Here is a 22,618-nt window from a genome sequence, read left to right as displayed (position 1 = left end):
AGTGGCCTCAGCTCAGGGTCACATCTGTGGTCCTGCTCCCCAGTGATAGGCTGCTGACAGGAGATGCAGCCTGGGAGCTTAGGAACCAGTATAGCTGCTGGGCAAAGGTGCATCCACAGGACCCCAAAGGCCCTGAGCATTGCGGGAGGAGCTGTTTGACTTAACGCACAGTCCTTCCAACTTCAAAACATTAAAAAAAAACCTTCTTTTAATGTTTATCTTTGAGAGAGAGACACACGCAGAACATGAGCAGGGGAGGGGCAGAGAGAGAGGGAGACACAGAATCTGAAGCAGGCTCCAGGCTCTGAGCTGTCAGCACAGAGCCGGACACAGGGCTCGAACTCCTGAATCGTGAGATCATGACCTGAGCTGAAGTGGGACACTTAACCTACTGAGTCACCCACGTGCCCTCAACAATTTTTTCCTGTGTGTTTACTTCCTTGGTCCCTGACATTCCTATAAAATGGAAAGAACTTCCCAGAATTTTACTAGTGTTTCTCTGTCTCCTCTGGCTTCCAGCATGTTGTTTCAGTTTCACTTTGATTATTTCTTTAATAAACGAAACCTAAAAAGGGCTCCACCCCTGATGGTTGGTTCGACAACAACAACCTGCTGTCTGGCTGCCTTTGCAGCAGTGACTGTCGGAGAGGACAGGACCGTGGTCGAGATGCAGGCCCCGGCGGGCCCCAGTCCCGGGCAGACCTGCGTGCTGATCCTGATCTTCACTGTGCTCCTGCAGTCCCTCTGCGTGGCCGTGACTTACATGTACTTCACCAGTGAACTGAGGCAGGTCAGTACAATGCACACAGTTCCTGACCGAGGCTCTCGGCAAACCTGGTTAACTGCCTCTGTTTCCTCCTCTGTGAAGACTTTACAGTAGGAAAACCTGTTCCCTTTCTCTGCCTGTGGACCCTAACTGCTAACGCATGTAATTGCTGAGGACCTTGTCAAAGTGTAAGTTGAAAGGATTGTGTGAACCAAGTGCAGCTACAAGCTACTAGCAGATGCAGGAACAAAACTCCGGAGGTGGTTGTTTTTTTTTTTTTTTCTCTTCAACACTATGTATAGTTTACAATACTAGCAATCGAACTAAAATCAGACCTGAGTCTTGGAATGTCATCAGGTTTCTCTTTTTCCTCCAAGACATGGGGTGGAGGGTAAGTCAGATCTTAGAAACATGTTTTGGTTTTAGCTCTGTGGCACTTCTGTGTTGACAGTAGAGAGGATATTAAGGACTGGCACGCGTCTATTCCTTGGCCACGGACATGCCCCGCATAAAGCCTATGATAAAGAGGTTACCATATGGACTCAGCATTTTACTGTTCATGATAAAATAATTGAAAATAAAACAATTATTCTATGCCTGTGGGTGGTCAAGTAGGAATCCAGGTACATTTGACAGAGAAAAAAACCTTAGTGGCTTTTTAGTTCACGTACTTCTCAACTGTATAAACCGTTTGGAACTATGAATGCAGAATTGCTGACAATAAACCAAGTCAGCTTTTGGCTTCTTATGTATTTTTTGACTAATTGTGTATTATATAGTAGAGAACTGTGAGCTGGAAGGAAATTTGAACACCCCCTATTTCATAGATGAGGAGACTAGAGACCCCCAGTCAAAATGACTTATCCAGGCTCAGACAGAGCTTTGGAAGCAGAGTTGAAATCAGGTCTTCAGGCAGCTAAGTAACATTCCTCCCTCCACAACAGGGTGTCCACAGGGTTAATATATTTGCACCCTGTGATGCACACTGATAAGGCAATATTACATCTGCCAGCTGGCTAGGAAATGCAAGTAAGAAGGGTCTCAGAAAAATATAAATTATCCAAATGCCATAGAGTGAGTATCTGTTAAGGAAATGTAGTTTGTATACCCTGTGGAGTATAAATTTGGTTATCTCAGATACTTGCAAATTTTTCCTTTGACTTTGGATGAAGTAGACTCTTGTTTGACTTGCAAGTAATTATAGAAGTGATGGTTACCATTAGGTGACCAGTAAAGTCAGCTTTGCTGTATTCAGAAGAGGCTGTATGTCTGCAACTAAAACATCAATGTAACTATAAGCATGCCTCTAGTTCTAAGTCTGCATGAGAGTCTGGAATACTGCTGTGTTTACAAGTTTGAATCTAGAATGTCCTAACCTTTGTTGACTTTGCAGCATAAGCAGAATGAGTCTGTATCTTTATTACGAAAGAAAATCATTGCCTCAATTTGCTGACATTACAAGTTGGCCTAATTTTAAGACTATGTTAACTGGTTCTTGACTGAGCAGACTCATGCAATTGTCTGTGTTTATGATCAAGTAATTTTTTGAATTCTATAAAAATGGAAATTTCAAATCTTAACATGTCCCCGTGTGCATATGTTTTTCTTGATTGTGTAGTTACATATATATACATATGTTTATAGACACGCAGAAGAATTCATTGAGAGTGCCAGAAAGGAAAGAGAATTAACAGATATTGAGCAAATACGGTGTTCCAGGAACTTTGCAAAATATTGCTCTATTTGATCCTTAAAAAAATCCTGTAGGGGTGCCTGAGTGGCTCAGTTGGTTGAGCATCCAGCTCTTGATTCTGGCTCAGGTTATGATCCCAGGGTCATGAGATTGAGCCCTGCATTGGGCTCTGCATGGAGCCTGCTTGGGATTCTCCCTCCCTCCATCCCTCCCTCCCTCTCTCTCTCTCTCTCTCCCTCTCCCTCTCTCTCCCTCTCCCTCTCCCTCTCTCCCCCCCTGCCCCTCCCCCACTCTCTGTCTCTAAAAAAAAAGTCTTATAAATATAATTACCCCATTTTACACATAAGTAAACTAAGATTCTTGGAGTTAAGCGATTTGTCCAAGATTATAAAGCTGGTTAAAGGGAAAGTCCAATTTTGAACCCTGGCATTAGGTAAGTGCTCAATAAACTATGGCCATTGTATTGAGAAGTTTCTTGAAGTTTCTACCTCTTCACCAGGAATGCTTGCAAGGAAAAATGAATCTGAGTCTCTTTGGTTGTGTAAAGTTTGGAAAAGCATACTTAACATAAGTACTAATTTTCTAAAATAAATCACAGATTCTACTTTGGCTAATGAAACTTTCTAGAAAAGACATGGAGCGGACTTTAGGGAGTGTGGCCTAAGGAGAGCTGAGTAACATCTAACTGGACGTTCCCAAATAAACCTATAGACTAGCAAGCATGATCAATAAATATGGGCTTAGTCTCTAAAGTTTGTCTCTCTGAGAATGTTTTGTGACAAGGGGGCTGCCTACCACTGTGGTATCATAGATGGGTAAGACAAAGGAGAAAGGGACCATTATCTACCAATCTCCATAAGTGGTTCTTTATGGTATTTGTGGTTTGCAGAAAATAGTTGTTAGACACTAATGTCAGGGCAGCAGAGAGGGTCAGTGCTGCCACCTTGAAGTCCCTGAGTCAACTGGCAAAGGAGTCCACCCTGTAGCCCAAAAGCCCTGCGAAGGACTGGCTGGCCATGGCCTAGACAATCACCATGTTTGTGATGACACCAACACAGTGGAAATCCACTTGTGAAAACCAAGGGCTTTTGGAGCAGAAGAGCAGGAACCTGTGTGAAAGCTGTGTCCCTGAGAAGCATACAAATGAAAATAGCATACACATCCCCCTGCCCCAACACCCACATGTGGTTAGGGAGAGAATAGCTCTGGTCTGAGGTGTGAGGCAGGAAATTCATGCTTTGAAGTAGAAAGGATGTGCAAAAGAAGGGGAAAGAGAGACACATCATATTAATCCTCATGAATCATTCTTGAAACAACCACAGCAACCCCTCACTCATGCATCTAGTCACCAGCATTGGCCAAAGTCTGTAGAAGAAACCACCAAATATGATAATACAAGAATATGTGGGGGATGGGGAGGGTGGTTGGGGCTTTCTCTCTGGGTTTCTAGAAAAGAAATACCAAAATGCTGGTCACTGTGACTTCTAAATGGTGGGATTATGGGTGTCTTTTTTCCTATATTTTTGGTGTATATGGGTGTCTTGTTTTTCTGTATTTTATAAATTTTCTACAGTGAATGTCATAAAAGTATCTATGCTATCTATATAAGATTTTCATGTAGATTTAAAGAACATGACATTTTTATGCAGTCTTAAGAGAAAACAGTCACGCACAAAACTGCCCACAGACAGCCCTGTAAACAAGAGAGATCATCCAGAGCTAATTAGGAAGTAGGATGAGGGTGATTTTAGTGTGTTTTTTGTTTATTTTTCATTTAGAAAAATGTTCTTTACTTTCCTATATTTTCCAGGTTGCCTGTGTACTAACAATGTTTCTAGGCTTCATTAAGTTTGGGGGTAACAATGGAGTCACATTAGCTTGTCACGCTCCCTCCCGTGTACACCTAGGATCTTACTCAGCTTTCAGGGTTCTCCCTCCCACCTGCTAGAGATGTTTCTGGAAAACCCCCAGTGGGCAGCCAGAGCCTATAGGCAGCAGTTGGTTCTGGCCTGGGCTAGTCCCTGCTTCCACCCAGTTCGGTTCACAGGCAGCTGCCAGCTACCATGGCCGCCCAGTCTCAGTCAGTGCTCAGCTCTGCCCTTTCTTGCCCCTGGCCCTATCCTCCATGTTCTTCATCTTTTCCTGCTGAGACAGCTTCTAACTGCTGTGAAGTAAGAAAATAAATCACTCCCTCCCCTCTGTGTCATGCACAACTTTTCATCTCAACATGTTACAGAAGTTTGTGAGCCTGTTTATTCAGTTTTATCATACCAATGTCTGGCCAGAGAACACCATACCGGCTGCACTGGGACAGTGTCCAATGAAGCTAACTTGCTCTTCCTGGAATCACCCTCAGGCCTTGTACTACATCCAGCTTTTCCTCTCCAATCCTACGCCCCGATTTGCTAGATATGTTCTCATATTTCTAAACTATACGTAATTGAGTGCTTTTCTGGGAAATGCTTTTCAGCTCCCACATATGTTGGAGATGCAAATAGAACTCTACAGGAGAAGGCCATGGGGCGGGTAGGGACAAAGTGATGTTGACTGACTCCACTGCTAGTTGTGTCTCTACTCAGGTGGCCCCAGCTGTCACCCCTACTACATTTACTAGGCTGAATGTTTTACTGTTGTACTTTAAAACAGGAAGAAAGAAAATAAACATTTAAAAGTAAATGAATGTTCTATGCCAGAGTGTGTGGAAGGAATTAATCAGCTTAGGTTTGTACTTTTGCACTTGAAGGACCTGGATCAAATGTCCAAGGAGTGCATGACTGAGTATAGAACCAGCTGACTCTGGCTGGGACCTCCCATAAACAAGTTATTTTGATCTGGAATGAGATTGTCTTTTTATGAGAAGGAGCATCATTGTTTGGTCTTTCCTTCAAGCTTGGGAGTCCCCTAAGTTCAAACAACAGATTAAAATGGCCATTTCCCCATTTATTTCCCCAGAGAAAGACAATTCAGATTTGTACAGAGAAATAACATATCCTCAATCCCACTTGTTAAAAACGAAAACAGGAAAGAAAAAAAAAACAAAAAACAATGTCTGGCCTTGCATGGACTTCCCATTTTTCTTTGTAAAATTAACCAGTTGTCACCCTGCAATGTGCTGAGTGGTTTGGGATATATGCGTGCATGCATTTGTTCCATGTGTGCATGCACGTGTGTGTGTGTGTGTGTGTGTGTGTGTGTGTGTGTGTGTGTGTTTAATATCAAGCTAGGACTTTATTGAAAATTACCTAGCCGTTATAACTGTTTGCTCTCAGAAGGAGGGGGCAAACCTTCAAATGGTGTTTCAAGTCTCTGCAGGTAAATCCCTAGCTAGTGTGGACATTTAATGAGACAACATTAAGATTTTCAGTGGCAATATGGTCCAGATTTGGCCATCCAGAGGACTAGAAATCACAATAACTAGAATTTACACAATATCGTCTGTATCCCAGAGGATTTGCTTAATTTTTTATTTAGGATGCTGGAATTTAAATGGACTCTATTGCCTACTTTGTACCTAGATAGCTTCCCAGCTTTAGAATGGGACACCCCCCCACCCCATCTCAGAGGTGGAAAGGACCTCAAAGATCACCACAATGAACCAGCTCAAAACTCAAATGAAAAATAGACACAGAAGAGAAAAAGCAATTTGTTGAGGGACACACAGCTGTTTAACGGCAGGATCAGTGAAGGGCATTGTGACCCAGGATGTCTGGCCCACACCTGTATCCTTCTCACCACGTCTGACTGCTTATATTTATTCACAAGACAAAGGACAGCATGCTTACTGTTTATTTCAACCCACAAGCTTATCCAAGGTACCAAGACTTCTCTGAATCTGTCATCGGTTCCTGTTGTCTTAACTTGTAAATGAACAAAAATAAAAAGCATTTCTCTATAATAATGTATTATATTCCATCTTAACCCAGATGCAGGACAAATACTCCCAAAGTGGCATTGCTTGTTTCTTAAAGGAAGACGATATCCCTTGGGACCCCAATGATGAAGAGAGTATGAACACCCCGTGCTGGCAAGTGAAATGGCAGCTCCGTCAGTTTGTTAGAAAGGTAGGTGGACCACCGGGTCACTCCGCCAGCAGACGTGGAGGGTCGCAAGAGAAAGAACACCTAGGATCATCAAGCGTAGATGCCTCATTTTGCAAAGGAGACAACAGAGGCCCAGAGTGTTTTAGTGATCTCCCCCAAATTCCTAAAGCTAGAAGAACGTGGAACAGCACCAAACAGAGGGGCCTGGCTGACTCCCAGACTAGAGCTCATTCCTCTCCTCCAGAGAGCCTCCCCATCTAGTCTGCCCTTTTTATCTCACATTGTGGAAAATTGAGGCACAGACTGGGCAATGTGTTCAAGATCACACAATGATAAAAGATGTGTGTGGTTTTGTTGTTGTTCAGAAGACAAAAGATGCCAAATAATGGTGTTTTATAATCTTTGCACCTTGTTGATGTCTGCAATTAAATATATCTTTATTTGTGTATGCACATAGAGATGAAAAAAGAGGAAAGAAGAGGGAACGAAGAGACGCTTTGAGAAATTGAAGGTGATGACATCTCAATATATAGCCAATAAGTGACAAATTACAAAATATGATCTGTTTATGGATGCAGGATCTCTAGCAGAAACACTATGTTAGCTAGTAGTTTATTTCACTAAATTATATCATTTTGCTTTAATAGTTTTGCCTTCTGCCTTCCAAAAAGGTCAGAAGAGAACATGGGTATAAAAATACTCTGTAAACTAGGATACACCGTTATTGTTTTAAAAATACTGGGGACATTCCCAGGGCGGGAAGAAGATGTGTTTTAAAGATACGATTGAAAGTCCATTGTTTGGTGCCCTGTCTTTCCACTGAAACAGTGTTATGTCAGTGGTTAGAGCTCTGATTTATAACCCCAAACAGTCCTCATAGTAGAGCCCAGATGTCATCTATGATGCCATTTCTATGAGAAATGAAATCTGACTTCAGCTGGAGGCCGGAAAAGGGTGCCCACCAGCTCACAGCACAAGCTATAGTGATGCAGCTGTGACTCTGTGGCCCCAAGTGGCGAGGACGAGGAAAGGCCCAGGGGTGGGAAACATCCTGAGAAGACCGAGGAATGACTGGGACTCTGCAGTCCCTGGTGTTCATGGGGGCAAACCCACAGGTGGCAGGGGAGAGAAACTCAGAACTAGGGCAGAAATCTGGAGACTGAAAAGGGGTGGGGATAGATTGCACATACCTCTTTCTTGCTGTTCTCTCTCTCCCTCCCATCCTCATATGCTGCCACTAACTGGAACAGGCAGAAGCTGGAAGAGGATGCAGACAAAAAGGGGGGAAAGAGTTCTTTTTTTTTTTTTCCAGGCACCATTAATGGAACAGACTATTTCCAGTAAACATCCTATGCCCATTACGTAGGATATCTCATTTAATCCCCATAACAGCTCTGTGAGGAAGGAAGCATTATTATCTTCCTCTTTTTTATTTTTTAAATAGATGAAGAAATTAAAGTTTACATCAGTTAAGTAACGAGCAAAGTTTTCCAGAGCTAATGATTGACAGATCTGAATCTGGACCATCTGACCAGACAGTCATTATTCTTTTAATCTGTTTCCCAAGCTGTAGGAATTACCCTTCTCTCTTTCCTGCTGCTCCTCCTTCTTCCTTCCTCCCTTCTGTCCCAGAATGAGAGAGAGACAGAGACTATGCCGAGGCACAGCTCCTTTCCCGTCCATATACCAGTGCCCATTGTGCTATTGGCAGACCCTCCATTACCAGGTCAGGGCTTGAGGCCAAGGGGAAGGCAGAGAGCTTCTGCTCTGGGGTGGGAGTACAGAGGAGGGGAGTTTCTAGCAGTTTCAAAATTAACAACAGTGGCAGGAAAGGAAGGCAGTGATGGATAAAGGCCCAAGTAGCAGAGCTGGGTGGAGGGGAGTTTAGAAGCTGTGGATGAGCAGTCCGCATTAGCCCGTCTGATAGAAAGGCTAAGGTTTCACTCTTTCTTACTGGTTTTCCCCACTGGTTAGTACAAAGAAAGTGATGTTAGTTGTTTAGTAAAGATATTATTTTTTATGTTGATGTGAAGAATGCCCTAGCCAATGTCAGAAATGAGAGAATGACAGTGTTGCAGGTCCCGGCTTGATGGGCTCTGTGTCTGTGGGCATCCCAAGAGAGAGGAAGTGTGCCTTATATCTTGAGACTTGGGTCTGCCCAATGCAAAGCTCCTGAATGCTATTACGTAGTGCACATATACACACATTTGTGTGCAGACACACACCCCACACAGAGAGAGTGAAGTGGCATGGTTGCCACATCCATTAGCTACAAGGGGGTTTGAGGGAACATTAGCCTGTCCTAACTTGGCAGCTGGCACCTTCCTCCTGTGTTGCTTCAGGTGTGGCCTTTTGAAGACTTCATCAAGAAACAGAACTTTCCCAGACATAGGACCATCCTCAGTCACCATGCGGGAACAGCTGCCTCTGCCTCAGTATTCACCCCATCTCCCACCCTACCCCACACAAACTCTGTGCTTGAACAACTAAAGCTTCTGGGGTTGATGTCCTATGTAGAAATTTCATCTCAGACACCCGCAAGAAGAGCCATAGGCATTCTGTAGTCAGTTTAATTATTTTTAGGGAAATTAACAAGCTTTATTCAATACTGTTTACAGATTTTGAGAACCTATGAGGAAACCATTCCTACAGTTCCAGGTAGTATTTTTTTTTTTGTTATTTTGATTTTCTACTGTCAACTTCATGACGGGGTGACTAGTTCTCCAGCTCTTCTTCTCTGCTCGCATCCACATATCCCCCCTCCAACTTCTACTCAGTGTCTCAAAACACTTGATTCTATTTTCCTATTTGCACTGACAGAACACTTAGGGCCAAATCTGTGGCCCACCTATGGTCAAAACTTTATTTCTCCCAATGTGGATTTTCCTTTCATCTCAATTTCTTCCATTATTTATCTTTTACTTGCCAGTGTTTCATAAATGAGCCATCTAAATCCTTTCTGGTACATGGCTGGAAGTAAGATAAGTAAAGGCCCCCAAGTAACTCATCTTTTCTCTGCTTCTGACCACCACTAAGCTCTATGCCCTTCTTTATGCAAGAGCCCCTCATTTCGTCATTTTTCCCAGCAATCATTCACCCACTGACCCACCCACCACAATTCTCTCATGGTCCCTCACCCATGGTCACCTTCTTCTTCATGGTCAGCACCCTGCTCTTAACCCATAAGGGCTCCCCTCAAAGGGCTATTCCCCAGGCTGGCTTCTTCCCTTCCTGGCTTTTCATACAACTGACTCCTTCTCATTCTCAAACTATCGCCTAAATGTTACTTCTTCAGAGAGAATGTCCCTGGCTACCTTATTTAGGTAAGATAACAAGCACCTCCTTTCATCTCTTTCCATTTTTATGTATTTTTTATCTGTGTGCTGATTCCCCACTACTTTAAAGATACATGAAGATAGAACACATGTCTATTTCTCTCATTTCTCTATACCTAGCACCTAACTCTATGCTCCAAACCTAGTAGAATCTTTTATTCCCCTGGCCCTTAGGTGGACCACCTTTTGTACACGCATGTATGTATTTTGATTGAGATGAAATTCACATAATATACAAGTAATCTTTTTTGGGGGGGGATAAAAGGTATCATTCTCATTTTATATTTTAATTGAAGTATAGTTGACATACAATAATATATTCATTTCAGATGTACACCATAGTGATTTGACATTTATATACATTACAAAATGCACACTACAATAAGTATAGTTACCATCTGTCACCATACAGAATTATTACAATATTATTCACTATCTTCCCTATGCTGCATTTTATATTACCGTGACTTATTTATTTTACAACTGGAAATTTGTACCTTTTAATCACCTTTACCTATTTCGTCCATCTCCTCACCCCACTCCCATCTGGAAACCACCAGTTTGTTCTCTGTACCTATGAGTCTTTTTGTCTTGTTTTCTTTGTTTATTTGATTTTAGATTCCACATATAAGTGAAATCTTATGTTATTTGTCTTTATCTGTCTAACTTATTTCACTTAGCATAATACCCTCTGCATCCATCCATGTTGTCTTAAATGGCTAGATTTTATTCTCTTTTATGCCTGAATAATGTTCCTGTGTGTGTGTGTGTGTGTGTGTGTGTGTGTGTGTGTGTGCGTGCGTGTGTGTATGTGTACCATAGCCTCTTTATCCATTCATCTGTTGATAGACACTTAACGCTGCTTCCATATCTTGGCTATTATAAACAATGTTACAATGAATATAATGGTGGATATATCTTTTCGAGACAGTGATTTCACTTTCATTTTCTTGGGATAAATATCTAGAAGTGGAATTGCTGGATCATATGGTTTTTCTATTTTTAACTTTTTGAGAACTCTCCATACTGTTTTCCACAGTGACTGCACCAATTTATATTCCCACCAACAATGTAGTAGGGCTCCCTTTTCTCCACATCCTTACCAACCCTTGTTGTTGCTTGTCCTTTTGTTATTACCACGTCTGAGGTGGTATCTCATCATGGTTTTGGTTTTTATTTTCCTGATGATGAGCAATGCTGAGCATCTTTTCATGAAGGAGTGGCCTTATGTGGAAGGTATTCTGTGGCGACCAGAAATATAATCCTCTCTGGTCACCAGAATCAGGCACTTCAAGAGTGTTCCTTGTGTGGACTGTGTGTATCCTCCTGTAGTGACTAGGCCACAACTGCTGGTGGGTGTGGCTGGCCCTAGGTCTGGCTACCTTCCCTGGGTCAGAAGCCACTTTGGAAGGACGCCGGTCTCAGCTGAGGTCACCCCTGGCATGTGGCAGGGAAGGAGCAGCTTCATGGGGATAATTGATCTCAGCCCAGCTGCTTTAGGGGATGGGAAGATTGAGGGGGACAGGTCCACAGGGTAATTCCAGGATGAGGCGAGTGGTGCTAGCTGGCTCCCCTGGAGTTGAGCCCCACTCATTCTCAAAGCTGGACATGGTGAGAGCTTGTCTTCCCAGTGCAGGCCCCTGGTCAGTGTCCCATGTGGAGCTTGAATCCCTTGCTCCCCAGGGGGAATTTCACGCCTATGATATCCCCCCAACTTGTAGATAGCCTCACCTGGGGTGTGGGTCCTGACCAGACTTGTCTCTGCCCCTTTCAACTCTTCTCCATGTGGCTCTTTCTTTATATCTTTAGCTGTGGAAGAGCTGTTCTGCTAGTCTTCAGGTCCTTCTCAGAGAGCATTGCTCTATATGTGGTTGTAGCCTTGGTGTGTCCATGGGAGGATGTGAGTTCAGGACTCTCCTACCCCACTACCTTCAAAAATTTTACAATTCACCATTTTGCAGTGCACAGTGTAGTGGCAAATGGTGCATTCACAATACTGTGCCACCACCATCTCTCTCCACATAGAAGGTTCTTCATACAGGGGTGCCTGGGTGGCTCAGTGGTTGAGTGTCTGACTCCTGATTCCTGCTCAGGTCATGATCTCATGGTCGTGAGATTGAGCCCTGAGCAAGTCTCTGTGGTGGGTGTGGAGCCTGCTTAAGATTCTCCCTTTCCCTCTGCCCCTCTTCTGTTCATGTATACATTCTCTCTCTCTCTCTCAAAAAAGAGGGTTCTTAATACATATTTTTACAGTGAATACATAAGTAAATAAAACTATTAAATCAGTTTGCTACTTCTTCACATTTGGCTCACCATAGTCCCATTTTCCCATGATAATAGCCATAGAGGCCTGAATGCATATACCAGAGACTTAGGGCATACCAGCCTGGCAGAGAAGAAAATGTTCTTCAATATAAGTGTTATAATGATGTCTTTCTACTTTTCAGCTATTCTTTTTCCTTTTTTCTTTTTAATGTTTATTTATCTTGAGAGAGAGACAGAGAGAGGGAGAGAGAGGGGGAGACAGAGAGAGAGAAGGGGCAGAGAAAGAGGGAGAGAGGATCCCAAGCAGGCTCCTCACTGTCAATGCAGAACCCAATGGAGGGCTTGATCCCATGAATTGGGAGATCATGACCTGCACCAAAATCAAGAGTTGGACACGACCAACTGAGCCACCCAAGTGCCCGGTCACCTATCTTTTTTCAATATGATAAGCTTCCTCATTACTTAACAACTCCCATTTTTTCTTTATTAAATAGCTTTTATTAAACAAGATAAGACCTGATCCCAGGGTCTAAGCATTCTTTCCCCAAAAGCAAAAGTGGTAGTCAGAACATTGAATACTCTTCCTCTTCTGATGAGGCACAACAGATCTACGATCTATAGTAGATGTACATACAACACTTTCAGTGTTGTAAGAAAAATACTCTTTTTCACTCATCCCAATGAAATGTAGAAATCATATACTAATCAGCATACCTAGATGTATTGATGACATCCAAATAGACACATTGACAGGTTTCTTTTCTAGGAAGTGTTTGCTATAGCCTCTAAAGAGGAAATATCCTCTTTAGAATTTGCTTTTCTATCTAGGCTTTCCCATATCCTTGCAATGACCTCAAATGCAAGATATTTATAATTGGATTCAGTTATTGAATATTTTAAAACAAAGTGTTAAGGTCTAAGGGCAGGCAAGGCATTATGAATTATTTAACAGTGGGAGTTCAAGGTGAATGGACACATCAACCTTGAAAGCTGAGCATTCTGAGAGCATTATGTAATTGACCATGCAGCCTCATGATATATTTGGTATTCAGTACTGTACAAATGCCTTCCCATCCTGAATAAGCAACAACTCATACCAGATAGATGGAAGAGATTCCCGTTTCCTATTTATTCTTTCCCTTTTTTACCACCTCTTCTCAGTTCCCCCACCTACTAGCCTAGATTAAGGCCTCCTGTTCTCAGTCCTGATCACTTACTTGCCAGTCTCCAGCCCTCTCACCTTCTAACCATCACAGCTTTCTTTGAGACAGGATAGCCTAAAGCACAACACATTGTCCCTTTACTTCCCTGCCCCAAATCATTCAAAATCCACATCCTGTAAAATCCAAATCTCTTAGTTTAACATTCAAATCCTCTATAGTTTGGCTCCTCATTCAAGCCTAAAACTGAACTCCTCCCTTGTCTGTGTCCCAGGAATGCTTTGTGAGTCCTGCCTCTGGCCTCTGGCCTACATCTCAGATAATGCCCTTCTTCCAGCCCTCCTTCCCAAGCCTGCCCATCCTCATCCTATTCAGATCAAATTGCCATTTGCACCTCAAATGTTTGTTTGCATTCATTTATTTATATTCTTTCTCCTTGCTCCTAAAAGAGTGCCTGGCATAGATGTGATGGGCACTTTGGTTTATTGGAGTAAGCATTAGCACAAACCCTCCCCTGACCTCAATTCTCCAATAAGTAGGAATCTCTCCCTCTTGTGAACACCCATCACCCTTTATCTATATTTCTCACAGGTAAATTTTCATTTTCTAATTTATATTTTTCCTAAAAGACTGTAAGTCCTTTGAGGGCTCAGTCAGTGTAATAAGTGGCTAATCTTTGCAACCCATATACAGCATAGTGCAGTGCCTTAGTCCTGGCAATATTTGCTTGATGAAAGAATATAATTTATCTTAACAACCAGTAGAAGCACACTTGGTACGTTTAAGCTGATTTTTTAAAAAGAGGTAGTTTGTTGGGGTACCTGGGTGGCTCAGTCAGTTGAGTGTCCCACTCTTGATTTTGGCTCAGGTCATTATCCTAGAGTTGTGGGATGGAGTCCCACATTGGGCTCCATGCTGAACATGATCCTGCTTGGGATTCTCTCTCTCCTTCTCTCTCTGCCTCTCCTCCACTCCTGTTTTCTCTCTCTCTCTTTCTCTCAAAATAAATAAAAATTTAAAAATTAAAGGGTAATATGTTGAATTTGTATATTTAAAGTCTGTTCCAAAGTACTTTGGAATGTGATCAATAGGTGTTATTTGTTTATTATGATCTAGTGAGCCAGTGATTTTTATGTTTACATATTGATTATCATGACCAGTATGCCAATTCATATTTCTCTTGGGGGGGGTGGTGGTGAAGGGATTACTGTTGGATACCAGTTTGTAGCATCTTTGGACCATTGTTACACTGCTACTCCTTTAGAATCAGAATCACTCTGTTTGTCTCTCTGTATAACTCATAGTGGAAATTTGCCAAGACTTGGTTATTTGTGCATTTGAAATGACTCAAGCAGAGTTATTACATGTCCATGGTTACTTACTTGTTTGGTTTTTGTTTGTCTGTTTGTTTGTTTTGGAAAAGGGCCATAATCTTCATTTTGTTGTATTCTGGTTGGACCTTATCTCTGATATGTCGATAAATTATAATCCAAGTTGCTGCTTATTCTTCTCATCTAAAATACTTTCCAAATTAAACATAAGCTGGAATAGATGGATCATCATATTAATATATGGGCTGCTTTTATGAGCGACCATACAATCAATTTTGGAAGCACAGTGTGCTTATGATGTCTGATCAACAACAGTTCTGAATAGCAATGTATTTGAAAAGTAGTTTGACAAGTGCTGAAGATTCTTTGTCATTTTTCTTTTAGAAAAGCAGCTAAATATTCCTTACCTAGTAAGAGAAAGAGGTCCTCAGAGAGTAGCAGCTCACATAACTGGAACCAGTCGGAGAAGAAGCACATTCCCAGTTCCAAGTAAGAGAAACAACAAATATATCATGGTTTCAAGGAAGGCAATGAAAAAATTCGTTCCAAATAATTTGTTCTTTCAACTTTCTACATGAAATGTCTATATGACTATCTACAAAATGCTCAGTGGTAACTGGGGCTCAGATTGGCTCTTTCTCAGAAGGAAGATTACAAGAGAAAATAGCTCAGTAACTACTCTGGCATAAATGCTCTCAGGAGAATCCTCTGGTGGGAGAACTCTGTCTTAGAGTTTCCCATGCCCCTATATGTGCTTTTCTTCTTCTTCTTCAAAGTAATTTCTCTTTCTCCCTCCACCAAATATTCCTCCTCCTTAGGAGTTCCGAGTCAGTCATATACTTTCACCAGAAGTGACTAGTTATTCCTTGTGGCATTTGTACTTGGTCGAACTATGGGAAATTGCCAATATTTGACCATTTCTCACTTAGAGAAATGTCAGTTTCATATAGCTTAGCCAATATGGTAAGCGTACTTCTTAACTAAAGAACAGGTGTCCATACAGTGCTATAACAATGCAAGAGTTTTGCAGTCTAAATACGCACATTGGAATACCAGCCCCTCTTTACCTAGATATATGTTTTGAGCAAATTACCTAATCAAATAAAGCTTCAGTTTCCTCATATATGAAGTGGAGATAATCTTTAACTCATAAAATAGTGAAGATTAGCACAGGCAAAATTCCTGTGTGTTGTAAGTACTTAATAAATAGTTGCTTTTATTATTACAAAAGGTTTTATCTCAAGTTAAAGAAATTTCAAGTATCAGTTAAAAGATGAAAAGATTTGGAATTTTTTTTCATTTTTTTTTCCTGGGCAGTTGTCTTCTTGGTATTCCTGAACTCATGTTTTATGAATGAGAGACATGTTCTGCCTATGAGTGAAATCATTATTATAATGTTAGTGTTTACTATTTATCAAGAAATACAACAGTTGTTTTGCCCTGTTGAAAAACTAAACTTTACACCAATCGTGGAGATGAGCCCAAAGCTTAAAGGAATATCCTATTTTGGTAGGGCCCTTTTTCATTTAAAGTCTTTGGGAGTTAAAGATCCAAGGGTCTAAAGATCTTTAAATCTGGACCTCTTTACCAAACCTTATGCCCTGTCTTATTGTGTACTGGAAATGCTTTCTGTCTGAATGGTGTCTTTGACTCTGGATTGCTGAGAAAGACCAAGAAGGAACCCAAAGTGATCCAAAGGAATAGCAATAAGTTCTGAGCTCCAGGCTTAAGGAAACAGATATATTTCTTTTGGTTTCATTGCGTGTTGTTCATTTTAGTTCACCTGCCTAGGAAGGGAGGCAGGGACTTGGGACAGAAGTTCTGCCCACGCAGATTGCCATCTGAGTTAATCATCCCCTGTGCTACAGTTTAGAGCTGAGTTTGGCAGATATAGTGTTAAGTGGTGGATGAGGCACAGAAAAGAAAGGGACTCACAACAGGTCACAATGATACAGTAGCCTCCAGATTTCTATAAGAAATTCAGAATCTTGTAAGATTGAAGGAGCAAGAAGGCTTATATTAGATTGAAATTCTTTACAATCCCAACCAAAAAACTGGCTAGCCATGGCTACTGAGATATTTCTTGCCTTTGCTACAAACTTTCTTTCTCTCTAAACTTCCTCCAGGTTCCAAGAATGAAAAAGCTTTGGGTCAGAAAATAAACTCCTGGGAGTCATCAAGAAAAGGACATTCATTCTTGAATAATTTGCACTTGAGGAATGGTGAGCTGGTTATTCATCAGAGGGGGTTTTATTACATCTATTCCCAAACATACTTTAGATTTCAGGAACCTGAGGAAACAGAACAGAACAGAAAGAGAAACAAACAAATGGTACAATATATCTACAAATACACAAGTTATCCTGACCCGATACTGCTAATGAAAAGTGCTAGAAATAGTTGTTGGTCTAAGGATTCAGAATATGGACTCTATTCCATCTATCAAGGTGGGATATTTGAGCTGAAGGAAAATGACAGAATTTTTGTCTCTGTAAATAATGAGCAATTGATTGACATGGACCAAGAAGCCAGTTTTTTTGGGGCCTTTTTAATTGGCTAAATAATCTGCAAAGGAAAAACAGTATTCTCAACAAATATTGCTTGTCACAACAAAGCAAGGAAGCCTGAGCAAAGCTGCCTCAACCAAAAGACCAAAACAACACACGGTTTTCTAATATCTGTGAAAGTGACCAAGTCTAAGAAAGCAACCAAGAAGAAAGTGAAATTGCCAAAAGACCTTGGGCTCTTCCTGATATCAGCTTGCTAGCAGGAATCTAGAAGATTCTGTTACCAAACACTTGTGTACCTATAAACATCTGTCTTTATTATCTATTCTTGTGAAGATTCCAGAAGATTAATGACCATCTCTTAAGTAGTATATCACCTTGGTTGCTTTCAAGTTGCCATTCCCAAAGTTGGAAGAGAAAGGGGAACCAGTAAAAGGTCATGATCTTAGGAGGCAATCTTCTGCCTATACATGCGATGTGCGAAGGCAATTTGTGTTGTGCATGACGTCAAAGGAGGTATCTCATACATCTGGATTTGGTGGAAATAATATCGTGTTGTTAAAAAAACAAACTAAATTTATGATGCCCAAATAAGGAGCTATTTCTGAATGGCTTGTGCTTTTTCCTACCAAAAGTCAAACTGGCCAAAAGCACTAATATTTTTGATAAAGGACTCTATGATGAGTGAACTGCCAATCAGAAATCAGGGAATTTGGTCTCATGGGGGCAGGAGGAGAAATGGGAAAGTGGAAATGACAAACACAGGTAAATCAGCAGAAAAGAGCCAAAGAAAGATCTGATTCCCACTCCCGACCCTATTCTCCATTGTCAAATGTCTTATCTAGTATATATCTCCTTAAGGTTGTATCATTTTTTTGCCTTTGTCAGAACAGCAATTGCTTTTATCTTCCAAAATTGTGACACAGAATAGTTCATTGTGCCACTTAATCTAACCAGTTGGAGAAAAAAATTAGTTGGCGTATTTGTCTAATCTCTTCTAATTATTATCCTAAGCACAGCTTAACTTACGCTTTCAGGTTGTGTGCTCAAATGTTCATTTAAATGTGTCTGATCAAATAGGGCTTTTTCAAAAAGGCTCATTTAAATTTAAATTTACAGCATGCTGCAGATTCCTGGTATTTCTGGCCCTTTGTACTCTATTTTCCATAGCACTAGTCAAGTTCTTACATACTGACAAATTGGCTTATTTGTTACTCTGTTTTTTAAAGCCTGCTTCCTATCTCTAGAATATAAGGCTGTGATAGCAGGGAACATTTAGTCCTGCTCATATCTGTAACCTCCGTACCTGGGACAGTACCTGAATATAGTAACCACACAAAATGTATTTGTGAATAAATGAATGACTGAGTAAATGAATATCTAATCATATGGGGGAAAACATGAAAAATATCCCCTGCCTTAACCCTTACACTGAAAAACTTCAAGGAATTTAAAAAGTAACCTCAGAGTGAGGTTTTATTTTTTATTTTATTTTTAATTTTTTTTTAAGATTTAATTTTTAAGTCCTCTCTACACCCAGCAAAGGCCTCAAACTTACAACCCCAAGATAAGAGTCACAGGCTCCACTGACTGAGCCAGACAGGCGCCTCAAAGAAGAACTTTTAAGCAAAGATTTAAAACTCAAAGTAAAAAACTGCAATGATTGTGAATATAAAATTCAGAAATGAAAGAGAATATCAATTTTTACTCTATATTTTTATACTAAATTTTAAAAATGTTACTTTTTCAATAAAAATGACATGTTAAAAATGTGTGGTTTTTGTTGATCTAGTACTTGCATTTGTTTTATAGTACCAAGATTATTAAAATTGGGGAAAAGGACATTTTGGGGGAGGAAGTAGGACTTCTAATTTCTTTTTCATGGTATCTTTTATCTGATGTATCTTACAGAAGAAGTGAATTAATTGCTCACTTTGGTATTTAATATGGTAAAATGTATCAGTCCTTTCCTTTACAGTTAATGCTTTTGTTATGGGTTGAATTGGGTCTCCCAAAAAAGGTATGTTGAAGTCCTATTCCCCAATACCTCAGAATGTGACCTTATTTGGAAATAGGGTTGTTGTAGATACAAGAAGTTAAGATGAGGCCATAGTGGAATAGTGTGCATCTTTAATACAATAAGACTGGTATGCTTATTCAAGGAAAGAAATTTAGAAGTAGACACACAGAGAGAACTCCATGTGACAACAGAGGCAGAGATTGGAATAACTGCAAGATAAGGAGCACCATGGATTGATGGCCATTGCCAGGAGTTAGGGAGAGACAAGGCAAGATTCTACTCCCAGTCTCAGAGGAAGGATCTGAGACCAGAGTCTCAGAAATTTCCTGACACCTTGATTTTGAACTCCTGGACTCCAGAGCTGTGACAGAATAAATTTCTGTTGTCGAAAGCCACTCAGTTTGTGGCACTTTGGTCCAACAGCCCTAGAAAGCTAATACAGATTTTCATTTTATGCCCAAGATATCTTTTCTACCACTACTATGCAGATACTACTGTCTATTTTTTTCTAAAAGCTTTAAGGTCTGGCCTTTCATAGTTTGATAGCATCATTCAACTATAATCTAATTTATATGGGATGTGAGATAAGGATGAAATTTTATCTATTACCATAGTAGTAGCTGTCCACTACTGTCCATTGGAGAGAGTCCATTTTCTTCCCTACTGATTTTAATTTTTCTTCTATCATATATCAAGCACTCAAAGGTCTCTTTCTATGCTTACCTTTTTTTCCCCCCTTATTGATTTAGTTGTCCATCTTTACATCCATATCATTTGGGTTTTTTAAATTGTGGTAAAATATACATAAAATTTACCATTTGAACGATTCTGAGTATACAATTCAGCAGCATCAAGTACATTCACATTGTGGTACAACCACCAATATTATACATCTCTAGAACATTTTCATCATCCCAAACTAAAACTTTGTACCCATTAGATAGTAACTTCATTATCCCTTCTCCCAGCCCCTGGTAATCACCATACTGCTTTCTTTCTCTATGAGTCTATTTTAGGTACTTCATGTAAATAGAATTATACAATATTTGCCCTTCTGTGTCTACCTTATTTCACTTAGCATAATATATTCCATTCATCTGTATTGAAGTACGTGCCAGAATTTTATTCCTTTTCAAGCCTGAATAATATTCCATTGTGTGTATATACCATATTTTGTTTATTCATTCACCTGTCAATCATATCATCCAGCTTTAATGGTTACTATTTGCCTTACTACAAATCTAGATATCCAATATGTACGTTCACCTTCTTTAGTCCTCTGTTTCAAAATAACATGGTCCCCTCTCTCTCTCAAAATAAATAAATAAAGTTTTAAAAAGCAGGGATCCTAGCTAGCTCAGTTGGATAGGTATCAGGCTCTTGGTTTTGGCTCAGGTCAAGATCTCATGATTCATGGGTTCAAGCCCCACATTGGAATCCATGCTGACAGTGTCGAGATGGCTTGGGGTGTTATCTTGCCCTCTCTCTGCCCCTCCCCCATTCCTGCATGCACATGCTCGCCCTATCTCTGAAAATAAATAAATAAACCTAAACACACACACACACACATACACACACAAAATAACGTGGTCAATTCTTAGCTCTTACTTTCCCTATGAATTTAGAAACTGCCTGGAAGTCATATGACTATACACACACATACTTGCAAACATACACACAATCTTTTAGATTTTTTTTGATAGTGTAGAGGAGGCAAAATTTCTCTTCTACCCTCTCAAGGTCTCTAGCTAGGCTTAGGAATTAAACTGACATAAGATAGATTAACAGGAAAAAAAAGAAACAAGTTTTCATTATTATCATTTTTCTTAAATATACATGGGAGCTTTCACAAGATAAATGAAGACCCAAAGAAGCAGTTAGAGTTGAACACTTAAATGAGTTGGACAAAGAGTGGTAAATTGTAAAAACATGACCAAGCAAAGGGGCTTGGGTTAGGGTAGTTAATTAGATGGAGAAGTGACTAGGAAGGTAAGGGTTAGTTTAACAGGGTTTTGTCTATGAGCCAAGTAGGGAGGTCTCACCAGACATGAAATCTACTGGTACCTGAATCTTGGATTTCCCAGCCCCCAGAATTGTGAGAAATAAATTTCTGTTGTTTAAAAGCTACGACATTTTGTTAGAGCAGCCTGAACAGACTAAGACAAAGGGGTGAAGAGATTATTTGAAGAAACAATGGCCAGAAACTTCCCAAATTTCAGGAAAGATGTGAATCTACAAATCTGAGAAGCTCAATGAACTCCAACCAGATAAAGAGGCCCGTATCAAGGCACATTAAAATCAAACTGTCAAAGACAAAGAGAGAATTTTGAAAGCAGTAAGAGAAGAGTGACTTGTCACACAGAAGAGATTCTCAATAATATCATGAGTCAATTTCCCAGCAGAAATAGTAGGGGCCAAGCAGATGATGGGATGATGTATTTAAAATGCTAAAAGCCAACATGTCAACTGAGAATTCTATATCCAGCAAAACTGTCCTTCAAAAATGAGGGAGAAATTAAGACATTCCTAGGTAAACAAAAGCTGAGGAAGTGCATTACCACTATACCTGCCCTCCCAGAAATGCTAAAGGGAATGCTTCAGGTTGAAGGACACTATACAGTAATTTGAGGCCATATGAACATATAAATATCTTTAGTAAAGGAAAATACATGATAAAATATAAAAGCCATTATGATTATAATTTTAGTTTGTAAAACTCATTTTTATTTTCTATACTATTTAAAGTCAAATGCATAAGACAATCATAAATCTGTTAATGGGTACAAGATATATAAAGATGTAATTTGTAATACCAATAACATGAAGTAGTAGGGTGACAGAGCTGTAAAGGAGTAAATTTTGTATGCAGGTGAAGTTGGTATCAAATCAAATTAGATTGTTATAATTCTAGGATGTCAAATATAATCCCTATGGTAACAACAAAGAAAATCTCTATAGAATATACATAAAACAAAATGAGAAGGGAATCAAAACAAGACACCATAAAATTTTAACTGAACACAAAGGAAGGCAATAATGGAGGAAGTAAAGAACCAAAAGCCATAAGACATACAGAAAACAAATAAATGGCATCTTTTAAATATATCGGATTAAACTACCCAATCAATATGATTGAACATGTGAATAGAAACAACAATCACCCTAGAAGGAAAACAGCCAATTTGACTGAAGGGGAAAGAGATAAAATGGAATGAAGAAAAGTTGTGAGACTTCTTAGATTTTATAGGATGGGACCATAGAGCAATTAAGCTATGAATACACAGTATTCTTCAAGATAAGAGAAGAAGGGCCCCCCCCCTTCCAAATGATTCAGAGATCATTAAGGCTGCTGCCTTGGTATTAAAAAGAGGAAATCTATCCCTTGGGTTTCAGCAGACCAGACAATTCCTGCTCACAGCTGTAAGAGTGGTGCCACCCACAGCTATAGGATCAGGCCTCCCAAAGCCATAGAGGGCTGACCCTTACCCAACAGAGTGATGG

General features: G+C 40.2%; 1 protein-coding gene across 1 annotated transcript; it reads left to right on the top strand.

The window, feature by feature from the left end:
• The first annotated feature begins 571 nt into the window (after positions 1 to 571).
• TNFSF10 (TNF superfamily member 10) lies at positions 572 to 18,867 on the top strand. Its single transcript, XM_040480765.1, has 5 exons — positions 572 to 790; positions 6,383 to 6,520; positions 9,118 to 9,157; positions 14,975 to 15,079; positions 16,717 to 18,867. Exons 1-5 carry the CDS (start codon positions 587 to 589, stop codon positions 17,148 to 17,150), a joined length of 921 nt encoding a protein of 306 aa, XP_040336699.1. The 5' UTR covers positions 572 to 586; the 3' UTR covers positions 17,151 to 18,867.
• The last annotated feature ends 3,751 nt before the right edge of the window (positions 18,868 to 22,618 follow it).

The sequence above is a fragment of the Herpailurus yagouaroundi genome, unplaced genomic scaffold (genome assembly GCF_014898765.1).
Source record: "Herpailurus yagouaroundi ecotype Mexico unplaced genomic scaffold, PumYag 159, whole genome shotgun sequence".
NCBI classification, from domain to species: domain Eukaryota; kingdom Metazoa; phylum Chordata; class Mammalia; order Carnivora; family Felidae; genus Herpailurus; species Herpailurus yagouaroundi.
This window is presented reverse-complemented; position numbering and strand designations above follow the sequence as displayed.